The 17,256-nt window shown below is 46.4% G+C and overlaps 1 protein-coding gene across 1 annotated transcript in view; it reads left to right on the forward strand.

Moving 5' to 3' along the window:
- Nucleotides 1-17,256, forward strand: part of LOC124545859 (probable tubulin polyglutamylase TTLL2) — a 433,526-nt gene that overhangs the window by 367,004 nt on the left and 49,266 nt on the right. The window contains exons 8-9 of the mRNA XM_047124817.1: nucleotides 7,151-7,300; nucleotides 7,397-7,458. Of these exons, the coding sequence (XP_046980773.1) occupies nucleotides 7,151-7,300; nucleotides 7,397-7,458 (212 nt within the window). The remainder of the gene's footprint in view (nucleotides 1-7,150; nucleotides 7,301-7,396; nucleotides 7,459-17,256) is intronic.

A 17,256-nucleotide genomic window follows, 5' to 3' on the forward strand; every position in this document is an offset into this window, starting at 1 on the left:
AATATGCCTCTGAACTTTGTATAAAAAAAATAAAATAAAAGGAGAAAGGAAAGGGTATAATACTTTATTATATTTTATTTGTTGTTCATTTTGTTCTTGTGTATTTATTTGGATTCGAAAGCAGGTCTCCTGCCCACTTTTTTTTAAATCTTCTTTTTGTTTATTTATATACATATCAATGTGCGTACATAGTTAATCAAGCCTGGAAAACTAAAACAGAATGAAGACGCCATCGAAGATATGAAACATAAATAACATGAAAAGAAAGCTACCACGTCGTAGTGAGGCTTCCCAGCGACTGCGCCCACTGATAAAGATTGTTCAATATATGCTCGTTTGTAGTTCGTTTTGACCTCATCTGTCACTGCCTGGAACATTCCAGCTACACGGCGGGCTGTGAAAGGCACTCCATAGGTAGTTTGCGAAGCACTGTCGATATCTGGTATGCCCGGAAATAGCATGATGTCTTTCTTGCAAATAGAGCCAGAAGTCAAGGAAATTCTTGTGTCCGTCACGACAGAGGTAATGGACTGCATGTCCACGTATCCAGGTGACAGAGTTGGTTCGAGTCGTAGGGTAAAATGTCTCACCCGGAAACAATAACGTGCGTGCAGATATATGCTCCGGCCTAGCTCGCAAGAGATAAGCCAGCATCTGCCGCACAAGGTGCCAAACCGGTTCCGCCTCTCCACAGCTGAGGCGGTGCTCTTCAGAATCTACTGTATTACAACCCACAGAATTGGGAGATTCTGCCATGTGGATATTGTAGAGACGTTCTTGCGTAACTAGCTTCCCATTAACGACTACGTACCATTGGGAAACAACTTCGGAATCATGCATGGCATCGTGTACAGTCTTCCACACCACGCGCCACCGTACGTCAGGATATTTTAGTTCGACCACATTTAGGGGGCGGCGTTGCAGCATGTCATGATATAGGCGTCGAGTTGTGGCCATTTGTGGTGTCGTGAGCGCGACACTGCAATAACTTTGTTCTAAATAGAAACGTCCTGTATAAAAGAGGGGCGCTGGGATGTCTTGTAGTGGCACCGGCGCTCTTAGGGAAGCAGGTCGTAGCGTCGTCAGAAGCAGACTCGTGAGGCTCGTAGGACAACGGCGCAGCAGACATAAATGTGAGCTAACATAGAGGGCAATGGCCCTATCATGGACGTTAACTAGGCCGAGACCACCTTTTTCCTTGGGGAGGGTAAGAGATACGTATCTGATCTTCAGTAACATACCAACGGTGACGAAGTATCCCAGCGCTGCCATAATGCTACGAGCCAAGGGCTTCGGAATGGGTAGCGTTTGGGCGACATGCGGAATGCGGGACGCAAGGTATACATTGGCATAATACGCTCGCTGAACGATGTTGAGGGATCGCAAGCGCTGATTTGCAATTCCGGCCCTAATTTGGTTAAGAAGGCGTCGATAATTGAGCGTCGTCGCGCGTCGCATGTCGTTCATGAAATCTAAGCCCAAGCAGCGTACAGTATCACTGAAGCGTAAGGGGGCAATGTGTTCCTGCGGTAGCCCAATCCCGATGCTCAAGGCGACGGACTTGTCAACGTCGATTTGGCTACCAGAAGCTGTACCGTAGGTTGCAATCCAGTCCAAAGCCGCGGCCATGTCGTCAGCTCCACGTATGACGATCATCAAATCATCCGCATATGTGGTGCAACGATAGATGGAGCCGCCGAACTGTATCCCAGTGAGCCTGTCTCGGAGACCACACGACAAAGGTTCTAAGGCCAATGCAAATAACAATGTTGATAATGGACATCCCTGTCGTACTGATCGGCGGATCGGCATGGGTGCCGTCAGTCTTCCATTAACAAGAACTCGAGAAGTTGCACCATGTAGTAGGCGTGTCAACACTGTGATAAAGGGGTTGGGGTATTCCATGCGCCGTAGAACGGCCGTGAGGAAAGTGTGGCCCACACGGTCAAAAGCCTGGCTAAAGCCGATAGACTCTCTCACGTACGTCGTCTTTGGTAGAGGTAGACGGAGCGCCATCCATCGACGCGCGCCGGCCGCGGTGGTCTCGCGGTTAAGGCGCTCAGTCCGGAACCGCGCGACTGCTACGGTCGCAGGTTCGAATCCTGCCTCGGGCATGGATGTGTGTGATGTCCTTAGGTTAGTTAGGTTTAAGTAGTTCTAAGTTCTAGGGGACTGATGACCGCTGAAGTTAAGTCCCATAGTGCTCAGAGCCATCGGCGCGACCTGCCGCGTTTGTGGTGCAAGAAGTAACTGGGCACTCGTAGTATGGGCAAGTGAATCGTCTACACCACTTAGATCCTCAGCAGGCGCAGCATCCATGCTGTCTGATGAGATGTCACCTTCTTGACCGGCCGTGTGTAGGAGGCAATCATCAGAAGGGGTACGCCGACGTCGCTTGCGTCGTCGAGGCGAACGTTGCTTTCGAACGTGGACATCCGTATCCGAATGTGGGAGGCAATCCAGCGTCGTATCACCTTCCGCTAGGAAAGCCGCGGTCGCGACAATGTTCGCGTCCACGTCCATCGCGTTCTGAATGTTGTGTTGCGTCTGGAGTCCGTGGGACTGTTGCTGCTGTGGAGGGGACGACATATGGGTTGGCACCGAGGGTCCTTCCTCTTCCTCCCTCGGTACTTCTGGCGTCGATGGATGTGTCTGATCGCCCGTTTCGTCCTCAACTATGGTGCGCTTCGTCGTCTGAGAGTACGTGAGGGGCAGGATTGTCGTCCCCGTCGGGGAAACGGAGTCTCCCACTGGTATCTGCGTAATTCTACGTTGTAAGCAGCTCGATCGAACATGGCCTTCCTGCCCACATCCGGAACAGGTACGCGGTTGACCGTCGTACATTATGATTGCACGGCAGCCACCGATGTTCAAATAGGACGGCAGGTGTTTCTTGAGCTCAAGTTTAACTTGGCGCACACCATTGTAGACCTTATACGTCGAGAAAGTTTGCCACTTTTCTGCAACGTGGCTGATAACATTGCCATATGGTCGGAAGGCGTCCTTGACAACTTCCTCTGGGACCTCGAAGGGGAGCTCAAAAACCCTTACAGTCCTTAGGCCCATGCCTGCATGATCCACCGTCACTGCACCGATATGCCCGTCAGAATGTTTGAATCGGAGAGAGTTCGAGTATTTAGAAACCACTGTCGCGCAGACCTCTGCACTGGTCATTTTAACATAAACCACGCTCGCCGTTATAGAAAAATGTATTCCGACGACAGTCGCCGGATCTAAACGTAGATCGTCGCGTATGAACTGTTCTATTTCATAGGCTCGAGGACGCGCGTGATCTGGTTGGAAAGTAATTTTGATCGTATCGTGGCGCCATGTGTGTGCCATAGTCGCACTGAACTTGGAACAAATACAACTCGCGCCGAGAGAAGGTAAACACAAGCAAGCGCCCACGGTCGCGCACGGCGGGGCGCAGCGGACGTCCTCGCCCCACCGCAGTCGAAAGCAGACTGAGACCACTCAGCTATCGAGACGGACTCTTGAAACAGGATACAGGTAGTAAAAGAAAAATATGTTACAACGACAGGAGAATTTCATTTTATTTCGTTTACCGTAACTCTCGTATTCGCTCGGCACTGGACTTTTCAGGGTTTTTGGAGTCCTTTCGAAGCGAGCTTTCCTCTGACTTGCGTTTTCTGTAATTACGAGACCATTTACGAATCATATGGGACGACAGCTTTCGTTAGTTTGTAAGCTTAATATCGATTTTCACTTATGTTCCAGCGAATATTTTTATTGTCTCATGTTAGCCCTAGTAGTGTACCACAAGCTCTTCAGAACGACACGAAAATCAATGCCCTCGCTAAACACGTTTCCAAGCTACACCAATTTATAGCTTTACACAAAGCTAATTCGTAACAATCCCCTCCCGGGGAGGTTCGAGTCCTTCGAGTACGGGTGTGTGTATTGTTCTTAGCGTAAGTTACTTTAAGTAGTGTATAAGTCTAGGGACCGATGGCCTAAGCAGTTTGGTCCATTAGGAATTCACACAAATTTGAACCTTTTCGTAACAACCATTCACCCGCATCTACACTTCTACGATGGGGTCACAGACAATGATCTGCCTGTTGTGGGCTCAGCAATTGTGTCGGCAGCTGATGGTCTAGTGGACTCTCAGATGTGCTTCGAGAAATGCCAACAGCCGAGCATTCCATTGAAGTGGACGACCTTATGGCTGAATTTACCATAAACGATCTGGACGCAGTCATAAAGTGTGGTGCAGTAAACAAATCTCCTGGACCGGACGGACTCCCTCTTGAGTTCTACCGTTCCTTTGCTCCTGTCATGGGACCGACGTGGATACATGTGTACAACGAACACCTACCTTACAGGTCCCTACCGAGTTCACACAGCTTATTATGATACTCGTTCCAAAACTAAGTGGTGGTCTTAGACGACAAGGCTACCCGGCTTTGACATTATTGAACGCAAATTACAGAATCTTTGCACGTATCTTTCGTGTCCTCCTACAAGCGGCAATAAAGGACAAAACACATTTGGACCAAACGTGTCTAGGTGGGGAGAGCGACATGCACACGGCGCTAGGGGCGTACAGGAATGTCATAACAATGATGTCGGCATGCAGGTTACTAGGAGCCCTAGCGGCAGTACATTTCGATCACGCTTTCGAGGGAGTGGACTATGTGTTTCTACACGCGGTCATGGAACAGGTGGGAATCCCTTTTATTTTTGTGGAGATGAACTTAATGGTTGATTCAGGGCGCGCGCTCGCTCAGAACTCATCACCGTCCAGCGCTCAGTGAGACAAGGTTGCCCCCTTCGGCCATATTGTTCGCAATCACTCGTGAGCCCGCACTACGTGGCCCTGGACAGCGACTTGAAGGCGTACAACTACGGACCGCATCTTTCCAACGCCGATCATACGCCGACGACGTTCTTTTGGTCAAGTCAGGGAACGAAATCCAGGTGGCGCTGGAATGGCTTCAGCAATACAGAACGGTGGCGCTGGAGTGGCTTCGGCAGTACAGAACGTTGTGGGTAGTGTCACTAACCTAAGAAAGTCCCGATGTATGGAGGTGGGCAGAGGGCTGCCCTCTGGAACAGGAATGCCCATTACAAGTTTCCCACTCTCAGGTGTTTGGGCGTGGTGTTCCATTGAAACATACGACGTACAGCGGCGGATAATTATCGAGATTCTGCGGAAGATTCGCGTATTAGCAAGGCAACAGATATGTTCCACCGCACACAGTATGTCAGTGTTTTGCCGGCCGCGGTGGCCGTGCGGTTCTGGCGCTGCAGTCCGGAACCGCGGGACTGCTACGGTCGCAGGTTCGAATCCTGCCTCGGGCATGGGTGTGTGTGATGTCCTTAGGTTAGTTAGGTTTAAGTAGTTCTAAGTTCTAGGTGACTGATGACCTAGGATGTTAAGTCGCATAGTGCTCAGAGCCATTTTTTTTTAACCGGAGGTGCGTGTGTTGTGGTATATAGTGGTGAACGGCAAATCCGCCAATGACTGCAGTCAGTTCACGTGGCCGACACACCGATATGCCCCCACGGCGCTGTCGTCGACTTCGACGAGCACCGTTTGGTTTGCGGCACGGCAGTCGAATGTTGGTTTCTCACGAAGAAAATGGCTCTGAGCACTATGGGACTTAACTACTGAGGTCATCAGTCCCCTAGAACGTAGAACTACTTAAACCTAACTAATCTAAGGACATCACACACATCCATGCCCGAGGCAGGATTCGAACCTGCGACCGTAGCAGCAACACGGTTCCAGACTGAAGCGCCTAGAACCGCTCGGCCACTCCGGCGGCCACGAAGAAAATGTTGGCGCTTTTAAGCGTATGGCACTCACGGCAATCAAAGCTGACGACCTACGCTTTCCGGACAAAATAACTTTGCCATCGCCCAAAATCCATGAACTGGATAAAAGGGATGGCGACGTATTATCTGTGTCGCACCGTTGACAAAAACTTCTGGTACACACTGAAAGAGCACCGTAAGATCTTGCAGCGTCACGTAAAATACAGAACATGTTTTGCCAATTATTTGGATTCGTTATTCGTGGAGTCTCCGGGTAGCTGGGATGTTTCGTATGCGAAAAGTGAAGTGAGAAAACAGAGCGAGATTCAGGAACTTATCTTTATGCCTGATGTACTCAGCGAACTATATATCATTTTTAAGTTAGGAAGAAGCCAACCTGGATACACGCCAACAGCGCCGTTGCAGGATCCCGTTTATTGTTAGTGAATTCGTTACATCTAGATGGCATTGGGAGCCATTTTACGTTTCGTTGTTTTGAATGGCATCTTTAGTTTCTTTATGTTATGTTTTGCGCCCGTAAATCGCAAAACAACAAGAAAAATTAAATAAATACACAAAAATAAAAAAAAATCATTTCATTCCTTGGACGGGAGGGGGGAGACACTGTGGCCAGGCCTCGGGTTGCGGCCCCCGTCCAGTCTTCCTCCGCCAACCCACGACCTGATCCCTTAAAATGCTGCTAAAAAAAGAGGTGGGTAGCGTTGCTGCTTCTATATAGTGGGGTCCCGGGTTAAATTCCCAATCGGGCCGGAGGTATTATCCATCCTGTGCCGGGGTGACGGTCGCGGGGGGTAACCCGCTGTCAAAGGTGCCTTGTCACGGTTGGCGCAGCTCCCCCGTCGGAGGTTTGAATCCTCCCTCGGGCATGGGTGCATGTGTTGTCCTTAGCGTAAATTAGTTTAAGCTAGATTAAGCAGCGTGTAAGCCTAGGGACCAATGACCTCCGCGTTTGGTCCCATAAGAACTTATGAAAAATTTCCAAATTTTCCGGGATGGTGTGTTGTCGTCATCATCATTTCATCATTATCATCATCATCGACTAAGTGGCGTCAAATAAAAGGATTTGCACTAGGCGGACGAACAACTCCAGGTGGGATCTCCCAACCAGTAATGTCATATGTTCATTTCATTTCAACTATTGTTAACGCTTTATTAGTCTCGCAGCTATTAGCGTATGAAATCTGACGCTATTTTGTCATACACGAAGGTTCGACCTACGAGCGAATAGACGTTCCCACGATAAAACTAATAATAAGCATGTTGATGACGAGCTTCGGAAACTCACTTTGACGCGATGAAGCCACATAGTGGTGAATAACCAAAATGAAGTGCCTGATCTCGCCGACAGGTGAACCTGAGCCCCGCGCTGGGCAACGACTGCGACGTGGACGCGGCGGTGAAGAAGCCGATGCTTCACGACATGTTCGACCTGCTAGGACTGCCCGTCTGCAACACGGGGCTGTCGCTGTTCGCCGTGTTTAGCGTGGCGCCGGTGGAGGCGGGCGGCGGGGGCGGCGGCGACGGCGCCAGCGGTTGCGGCTGCAGCGGCAGCTCGGGGGACGAGTCGGAGGAGGCGGGGGCGGCCTCGATGGAGGCGGACGCCGGGGGCCGGCGGGGGCCCGGCTCCGCCATCGCCGTCGTCACCGCCGCCAGCAGGTGCGTCTCATAACGGAACGCGAGGGGAGCAACGGCCGCGTCAATAGCTCTAGACGCCTAACGTAGAAATATCATATATATGTACTCTGTAAGCCACTGTACAGTGCTTTGTGGAGGATACCTTGCATACATCTCTGATAAAATGTTTAGATGCTTTCTATCGGCTTCAATCTCTTCATCTCTGTCTCGAATGAAAAACAGCCCACAGTGCAACTGTGCGCGGTTTTTGATTCGAGACAATTTCGTTACGGTTGCTGGTGTTGCTGCCACGATGAAAATAACTCTTCGTCTCTCTTTTTAAAAATCTACTTATGATAGGGAAAGACAGTCGATTTTCACAATTTTAAATCGAATAATTAGAGCGTGAAATCGCCAATGCCATCACACTGACGGAAAAAAAATCGCACACCAAGAAGGAATTGTACGACAACTGAAAGTTGGTAGGCTTGTCTCTACAGGTGAAAGATGATGTCTATTCAGATTTGGCGCTAGTAGTGTCACTGCGAGGATGCAAATGAGGATTGCTTTAAATACACGCCGTAACGGACGTGAGCGTTAGTAACCTTTGAAATATGGCGTGGTGAGTTGAAGACGTCATTATCAACACCTCACTGAATCTGAACGAGATCGCGTAATAGGGCTACGAGAAGCTGCAGGCTCCTTCTGCTATATTACTGAAAGACTTGGGAGGGATGTAGCTACTCCCTGAGCGTGGGGTTGATCTGAGCTTCTGTTACTCTGCGCAACGGATTAATCTGAGATGTACCCTTTACCCTGTGGCTCCTGCAAGATGCAATTTCCACCCCCACACTACTACAGAAGTCAGACAGACGCTCCTAACGTTCTAAAGAGAAATGCCTTTCAGAAATAAATATCTTCTGGAGTCGTCCGCTGTAAGGAAATGACACAAAAATTCAAAAAAATTCTCACGTAACTAGTGGGATACTTGGGTACTGCAGTAGTGCTAGTTAGTGTAAGAAAAACATGAAACTAACGAAAGTTATTATTTATTTTGGAAAAATTCTAAGAAATCGCAATGGCACTTTTATTTATGAATTGAACAAGTTATATCCTGGTTCTTTTCGGAATGTGAAGTTACCTCTCAAGGATAGGATTCACTAATGAAATTTCTCTACAAAGTTTAAGATGGTTGTTGACTTGGCAGAATGGCTGAGAGGCGCGCCTACTCAACTTGAATAATTATCCTTTAGAATGTTGCTAGGTACGGTCGAGACTGTCGTGTGTGAAATGCAGTGAAGTGTACTGTTGTGGAGGAAATATGGGGCTCACAATAGCTGTAGCACACTATACCGTAAGCTGCGATGACTGCTGTCTGCGCCACTCGCTGCTGACAAATAAGATAACTCTCGTTCTATCTGGATTGATCTTCGCCAATCAAACTCTCCCTACGCCTTGATGAAGTCAAGGATTCCTATTCGCCCCTAGTCTAACTATTGGCATGGTACACTGGTCAGATAACCAGTCCACCAGGATACCACTAAAAAATTCGCTCGCAGGCGTTTAACTGTAACTCTGTTCGTTCACACCGCACAATAAGTGTGTCAGCCAACACAGTGAACAACGCTTTATCGCAAGGACTCAATATAGAGAGTCGCACTTCGATTCGCTCTCGATAGAGGTGCTCTCCCAGTGAAGTACTTGTTCCTCGCTCCAAGAGCGACAACGGAACGGCGCCTCTTCATGCCAGACGTGAAGGGGTATATCTTTCGGTCCCTTCCATTACTCCTTCAGCTCAAGGCGTCAGAAATATCGTCTGCCAATCAGCATTGCTCTTCTAAAATGGGAGAATGACGTTTCGTTTAAGGCGACCAATTCGGAAACCTGTAGCATTGGCGTTTGGCTTTTGCTGTCTCCCTGTGAAAATCTCTGAAACAGCATGCTATGTGTAAAGAATACGTAGGCTGGCCGCTCCCACACAATGTAGCGGAATTTGCTTTTAAGCTGAACATGGGATCGTTCCCCCTTTTCACTCGGGCCAATGCTGTCCACTCCACAGGCAGTCACCGGCCAACATAGATAGGCTGCGTAGTCCTCCAAAGGGACCAGCGTCCCGTTGTGCGGTTTCTCTCCCGAATTAAAAGCTCCTGTGACCGTCATGTCTGGAATGTATGTGTGTACGCCAGCCTCGAGTATTTCAACCTCGGTGCGCTTACTTGTTATTTGCATATCGTTTACATGAATTCATACAACATTGACTTTATCTTATCGAGTTTGGGTTCGAATGAAGCGTCTTGATGTGCGGAATGTGATTGTGAGGGCGGAATATGTAAGCAATGAAGGTCAGGAGACCACGACGTCTTACAACTCTAATGATTTCTGGCACCGATGGTCACGAGAATGTACAGTCCAAAGAAGACCGGCGCCCAGACTATCAGATGGCACTAGCGAGAGGGAAGACCATCGTGCTCGGGATATTGCTGTGGCGCATCGTACTGCATCTGTAGCAGCAATTTGAGCAGCAGTTGGCATCACATACAACAAACTGTTACAAATCGGTTACTTCAAGGACAGCTCAGAATCAGACGCAGGTCGCTTGCATTCCACAGACACCAAACAGCCGCCTCCGACTTTAGTGGTCTTAAGCGAGAGTTCATTCAAGGGCAGGATGGAGGTCTGTTGTGTTTTCTGATGAAAGCTGGTTCTGCCTCGGCGGCAGTAATGTCGTTTGTTGGTTAGAAGGTCGCCACCTGAGAACGTGCAATCAACCTGTCTGTGTGCTAAGACACACTGGACCTACACCTGATGTTATCGACTGGGGTGCGATTTCGTATGACGGCAGGAGCACTCTCGCTGGGTATCCCTCACACCCTGACTGTTCGTCTGATGATTCGACCTGTTGTGCTGCCTTTCATGAACAGCTTTCCAAAGGATGTTTTCCAACAGGATAACGCTCGCCCACATAGTGCTGTTGCAACACACATGATATGCAGAGTGTCGACATGTTGCCTAGGTCTGCTCGATCACCAAATCTGTTTCCAATCGAGAGCGTATGAGACATCATCGGGTAACTCCAGCATCTGCAAATAGCACTGACGGTCCCTCTATTGGCCAGCCAGGTGCATCAGACATGGAACTCCATGCCAAATACTGATGTCCAGCACCTGTACGACACAATGCATGCACGTTTGCATGCTAGAATTCGATATTTTGTCGGTTACGCCCGTTATTAATGTACCAGAATTTCACATTATCAATGGCTTATCTCGCGCTTACATTAGTCTGTGATCTTGGTTGGTTCAAAGGGTTCAAATGGCTCTGAGCACTATGGGACTTAACATCTTAGGTCATCAGTCCCCTAGAACTTAGAACTACTTAAACCTAACTAACCTAAGGACATCACACACATCCATGCCCGAGGCAGGATTCGAACCTGCGACCGTAGCAGTCCCGCGGTTCCAGACTGCAGCGCCAGAACCGCACGGCCACCACGGACGGCTCTATGATCTTGCAATGTTACTCACTTAATTATGTTAACCACAAAAAGGTACTCCAGAAATTTCTACATTAATTGTTTTACGATGTTGGAATTCTTTTCCATCAGTGCTTTTTCATTATAGAATGCACTTTTAAAAAAATTGCAGCTTTATACACTATCTGAGCTCATTAGTGGACTTTAAAATGGGATGTATCCATCATTCTCCTTTATGCTAGCTTGAATTCTACTGGGGATACTTTCAGTAAGGTATATCAGTGTCTGTGGAGGAATGTCACAATTTTCTTCCTCGAGAGCTGAAACCAGTAAAGCTATTGACGTTGGACACTGGGGTCTGCAGCGAAGATGGTCCATTGGGTTAAGTTTGGGACTTTGGGTAGGCAATTCCTTTTCAGGGATATTTTTGTCCACAGACCACTGCCAGCAGCTGCTGCTTTATGACAGCGTGCATTACCACGCTGGTAAATCATAGTCTCCGAACCGTTCTTCCACTGTCCGTTGTACAAAATGCTGTAAAATGTGTTCACATCTTTTCGCATTTAGGATTTTCTTAGGCACAATAAGGGGTCACATCCTAACCACATTCGCGCGGGGTAGCTGCGCGGTCTACGGGCGTCTTGTCACGGCCCGCGCGGCTCCCCCCGTCGGAGGTTCGAGTCCTCCCTTCGGCATGGGTGTGTGTGTGTGTGTGTGTGTGTGTGTGTGTGTGTGTGTGTGTGTGTGTTGTCCTTAGCGTAAGTTAGATTAAGTAGTGTGTAGGCCTAGGGGCCGGTGACCTCAGCAGTTTGGTCCCGTAAGACCTTACCACAAACTTCCAAATTTCCTAACCACGACAAACACCCGCGTACTATAACACCACATCCTCTGTACTTCACTAATAGCCATCAATATATACGGTGGCAGGTAACCTTCTCCAGGCAGCTGCCAAACGCAAGCCCTTCCATCAAACGACCACAGAGTATAACGTGGTTCATCACTCCAGATCACTCGTTCCAGTCATCCACTGTCCAATGGCGTCGCTTTCCACACTACCCCTACGTCACTTAGCATTGACAACAGAAACGTGTGGTTTATGAGGAGATGCTCAACCATTGTATCCCATTATTTTTAACTCCCTGCGCACGATCACAGTGCTATCAGGACTGCTTCGCTCTTTGGAACTCAAGAGTAATTCCTTCCGCTGACTTCATGCAATTTTTTACAAACACCTTTCGCAATGCTCGGCGGTCCTCGCCGTCAGTACATGTATGTTTACATCTAAATGCACACTCCGTAGGCCACCGTATGGTTCGTGGTGGAGGGTACCCTATACCACTATTAGACATTTTCTCTCCTGTTCCACTCAAAAATAGGGAGAGGGAAAAACTGGTGTCCATATGACTCCGTACGAGTGCCAATCTCTCTCATCTCTGTGATGATGATGGTGTTTGGTTTGTGGGGTGCTCAACTGCGCGGTCAACAAGCACCCGTACAAAGTCCAATTTTTACACAATCCAATCCTAGCCACTGTCACGAATGATGATGATGATGATGATGATGATGAAATGATGAGGAAAACAGAAGTACCCAGTCCCCGGGCAGACAAAATACCCAACCCGGTCGGGAATCGAACCTGGCATCCCGTGATCCAGAGGAAGGTAGCCAGTAGACCACGATCTGTGGAGTCTCTCATCTTCGTGGTCATTACGCGACATGTACTTTGACGCCAGTAGAATCGACCTGCCGTCAGCCTCAAATACTGGTTCTCTAAATTTTCTGAACAGTGTTCCTTGAAAAGATCGTCGCCATTCCTCCAATTATTCCGATGCGAGTTCCAAACCATTTCAGTAATAACTTGTGTGTTGTTCGAACCTACAGGTAACAAATCTAGCAGCCCACCTCAGAATTGCTTCGATGTCTTCCTTTAATCCAACCTGGTGCGGATCCCAAACACTTGAACAGTATTCAACAATGGGTTGCAGTAGTATCCCATATGCGATCTCCTTTAAGATAAACCACACCGTCCTAAAATTGTCCCAATAAACCGAAGTCGACCACTCGCCTGCCCTGCTACAATCCTTTGGATCACATTCTAACAGCTGTATCTCTGTAAACAATAAGAATAGGAGAAGCTTTATTTGTAATATTTTGTTGGAACTAATCTATACTATCACCTTCTAGAATATATATTCTTCCTCCTGAAATACTCTATATATTTTTTGAATAGGGAAACTGCATTTCATAGAGACCTCGTTGGAAGAATAATGATGGAAAATACGAAGAGATGACAACCTCAGGTCTCAATTACATGAAACTTGTACGAAAGGAAGATCCTTACTAAGAAACATACTTTAATGCAGTATAATAATGGTATTCAGTATGCGATTGGCCTTAGGCATTCTGCATCACAAGATAGTCACTTCTTAAAAGAAGTTGAAACAGAGTAGGCTTATATGACTATGTCAGTGGGAAGCGGAATAACCAGACAGTTAGCTGAATAAAATAATTATACCAACAAGGTCAAATACTACAAGCTAAGAAATACATCTTTAGAATCAATAAGCATTTATAATTCGTAAGTGATGGCTCAAGTATTTCGTTGTGGATTGCAGATACTCATTCTAAGCATTAACTTTACAGCGAAAGGTACAAATGACAGATTCGCATTTAACTCGTAAGAAAATTTCATGAACAGCTTCGTCAATATAGTCATCTTGATTATTATCATTATTAATTATATATCATCTATATGACACCATAAAACTCTTAAAACATTTAAGACCATAAAAATATTTTCACTATTATAAGACTCTTAACGCGCAACTCTCAACGTAAGTAGAAGTAGTACTGAAGCGACTCAAATATTTACACAGTGTGCTGAGATGTCTTGTTTCTAGTGCTGTGTACTTCAATTTATATCTTGCCTAAAATAATCTCTAAAAGCTGTTTTGAGTTTCTGTTCTGCACACAACAAGTTCAACCTTTTTACTTCATGATCTGGCAGATCCTACAGCATCCTAGTGATTCCAGCAAATGCGAGGCGTTGTGTTACAGCTGCACACACTTAGGCCTACAGTCGCTTACTTCACACCAGCAATCTGAAAGACCCTACAAGGATGCAGTACTGCAGGTTTTAAGAGCTAAAGTATGCGGAACTTCTTTCACGGTCTAGACGCCTACATTGAGTCTGTTCTAATTCTGAAACAAAACCTCGCTTTCAGCAAGGTTTAACGTCACTTGTGCACTTCTTGATGCTCAGATTTTTTCGGTTACGGATGGGAGACGCGTTTTAAAGAGTACAAGATGTGGCGCACACATCTCTAAATCTCTCACGTCCATAGCGCAACGTGTGGTTCGTGGGCAGTTGTGGAAATGTTGATAGATTCTGCAATGCCCACGTGATTCAGAAACTTCCTCAATTTGCAGTGTTTTTCGGTTTTGCCAATACGAGACGTACGTTGCTACACGTCTGTTTTGCGTAAGTTAACGTACTTTAAAACAATGGTGTCAAAAAGCATAACTGGAAGGAAACTACCATATCTCTAATATTACGTTTCTTTAACACTCTATTATTGCACGTCTGTGGACGTACTCTCAACCAGTTTACATATGATGCATGAATGCAAAAGCTGAAAAGCTGAAAGCTAATGCCAGAGAGAGCATCCAGTTTCGGTCCGACAATCCTTCAATGAGCAGCATCCTACAAGTGATTTCTCCCCCGTGCTCGCTATTGGCTGTTCAGAAACTGTACATAGTGCTTTTGTAATCAGCACGTTTCACGAGCGTAAACAACCTCTGCTGAGATGACTGTCCTACTCGGCACATAGGCCGCAAGCAATTATACTCGAACATTACAAATGAAAATTTGAGTGGTAAAAATTTAGAAATAACGATAAAAATTCGTACTAACCCCCCAGACTGACTGGACGACCTGCACAATGTCATTGCGTTCCACAGTGAGGCTTGTTTCTTATTGCCATGTGCGTTTCGTGTTGTTTTGTCACTGTGGTTCAAAATGGCTCTGAGCACTATGCGACTTAACTGCTGAAGTGATCAGTCGCCTAGAACTTGGAACTAATTAAAGCTAACTAACCTAAGGACAACACACACATCCATGCCCGAGGCAGGATTCGAACCTGCGACCGTACTGGTCACGCAGCTCCAGACTGAAGCGCCTAGAACCGCACGGCCACAACGGCCGGCTTTGTCACTGTGTGAGTGTCTGTGTGGAGTCACGTTGTGTTGTAGTTTCTGAATCTGTTTCCTGTGTTTACTGATTTTATTTCTTTTTATTTTGTTTTGTTGCTTTATTTTAAGATAGATTACTATTGTACCTTCTGTTTGCAGCTATTTGTCTGATATTCTCAAGTTCTTTTTGATAGTTTTCTGTGTTGAGTGGTGCTACGTAGAGTCTAAGAAAAATGTATCAGAGGGCCACTTATTTCTGTGAGTTTTGAGGTTTTGCTGTTTGATTGTGTCGATCGTTTAGTTGAAAAATTGTGCTGTTTCTGTTTCATTATTACATATAAAACGTTTATTTGATTATGCTGTTATTTTACTATTGTGAATCTCATATTTTTATGTACTGTGCTTATATCTGCGAGTAGCTGGTCAATTTTTGTTAGTGATTCATCTAGTTGGCATGTGTATCTCACCCAGAATAGTATGTTCTATCTATTTGCAACAAAGTTGCTCAAAATAAGTTATTCTTCATGGTTTAAAAAAATGTTTATTAATGCTGCTGAAACTGCAGAATTCATTGGTAGTCAGTCTCCTTGTAAGACACAGGAAGTAGTTTTCTTCTATTTTTAGTTCTGCTAGTTTCAGAAGACTACATCTTAAAATTTGGAAAACCATGCAAAACACCAAGTTCAACAATAGTCAGTCCAATAAAACTTCGTTTCAGACGATTCAGTTTGTCTTATTTCGTCGGAAATTCAAGTCCAGCTTTTGCATCAGTGCAACAATAAACAGAAGAGCTATAATCATATATATATCATTCCTTAAGTCAATGTCCCTTTTTTTCAACACGTACTAATCACACAGGATTGAATGAAGTGTTATTGGAAAGGTTTTTTAACCGGCTTCTGACGTTTCATACCTATTTGTGGAAAATTTTAACATAAAAGCTTTTAACCATCGTAGACAAAAGGGCGTAATGGATGCCCAACTTAATAATTATTTCACGAAGCTAACTTATTAATCCCGAATAAGAGACCCCTTTTCATACTATTTGTTACAAATACCATTTTATTTCTTTTAAAGTACTTATTAACTGGATAATTTGCATACAACATTGTTGTAGATAATAACTGTGATCACTGTGATAGTCCATTATCTCGGCCCGTAGTACAAGTCGATTTTTCTAAAACAATATGCTTTCCGAAACGACAAACATATTTGTCATTGTCATCTTGAGCTGTGATTTACATGTCGCTACTACGGTATAACGTGCTTAACTATAACACAAAATGTTTCTCGAGTTAAAGATATACACTACGTGATCAAAAGTATCCGCAAACCTGTCTGAAAATGACTTACAAGTTCGTGGCGCCCCCCATCGGTAATGCTGGAATTCAGTATGGTGTTGGCCCACCCTTAGCCCTGATGACAGCTTCCACTCTCGCAGACATACGTTCAATCAGGTGTAGGAAGGTTTCTTGGGGAATGGCAGCCCGTTCTTCAAGGAGTGCTGCACTGACGAGAGGTATCGATGTTGGTCGGTGAGGCCTGGCACGAAGTCGGCGTTCCAAAACATCTCAAAGGTGTTCTATAGGATTCAGGTCAGGGCTCTGTGCAGGCAAGTGCAGGGATGTTATTGTCGAGTAACCACTCCGCCACAGGCCGTGCATTATGAACAGGTGCTCAATAGTGTTGAAAAATGTAATTCCCACCCCCGAATTGCTCTTCAACAGTGATAAGCAAGAAGGTGCTTTAGACATCAATGTAGGCCCGTGCTGCGATAGTGCCACGCAAAACAATAAGAGGTGCAAGCCCCCTCCATGAAAAACACGACTACACCACAACACCGCCGCCTCCGAATTTTACTGTTGGCGCTACACACGCTGGCAGACGACGTTCACCGGGCATTCGCCATACCCCCACCCTGCCATCGGATCGCCACATTGTGTACCGTGATTCGTCACTCTACACAACATTTTTCCAGTGTTCAATAGTCCGATGTTTACGCTCCTTACACCAAGCGAGTCGTCGTTTGGCATTTACCAGCGTGATGTGTGGCTTACGAGCAGCCGCTCAACCATGAAATCCAAATATTCTCACCTCCCGCCTAACTGTAATAGTACTTGCAGTGGTTCCTGATGCCGTTTGGAATTCCTGTGTCATGGTCTGGATTGATGTCTGCC

Source organism: Schistocerca americana, chromosome 8, assembly GCF_021461395.2.
Source record: "Schistocerca americana isolate TAMUIC-IGC-003095 chromosome 8, iqSchAmer2.1, whole genome shotgun sequence".
Classification (NCBI taxonomy): Eukaryota; Metazoa; Arthropoda; class Insecta; order Orthoptera; family Acrididae; genus Schistocerca; species Schistocerca americana.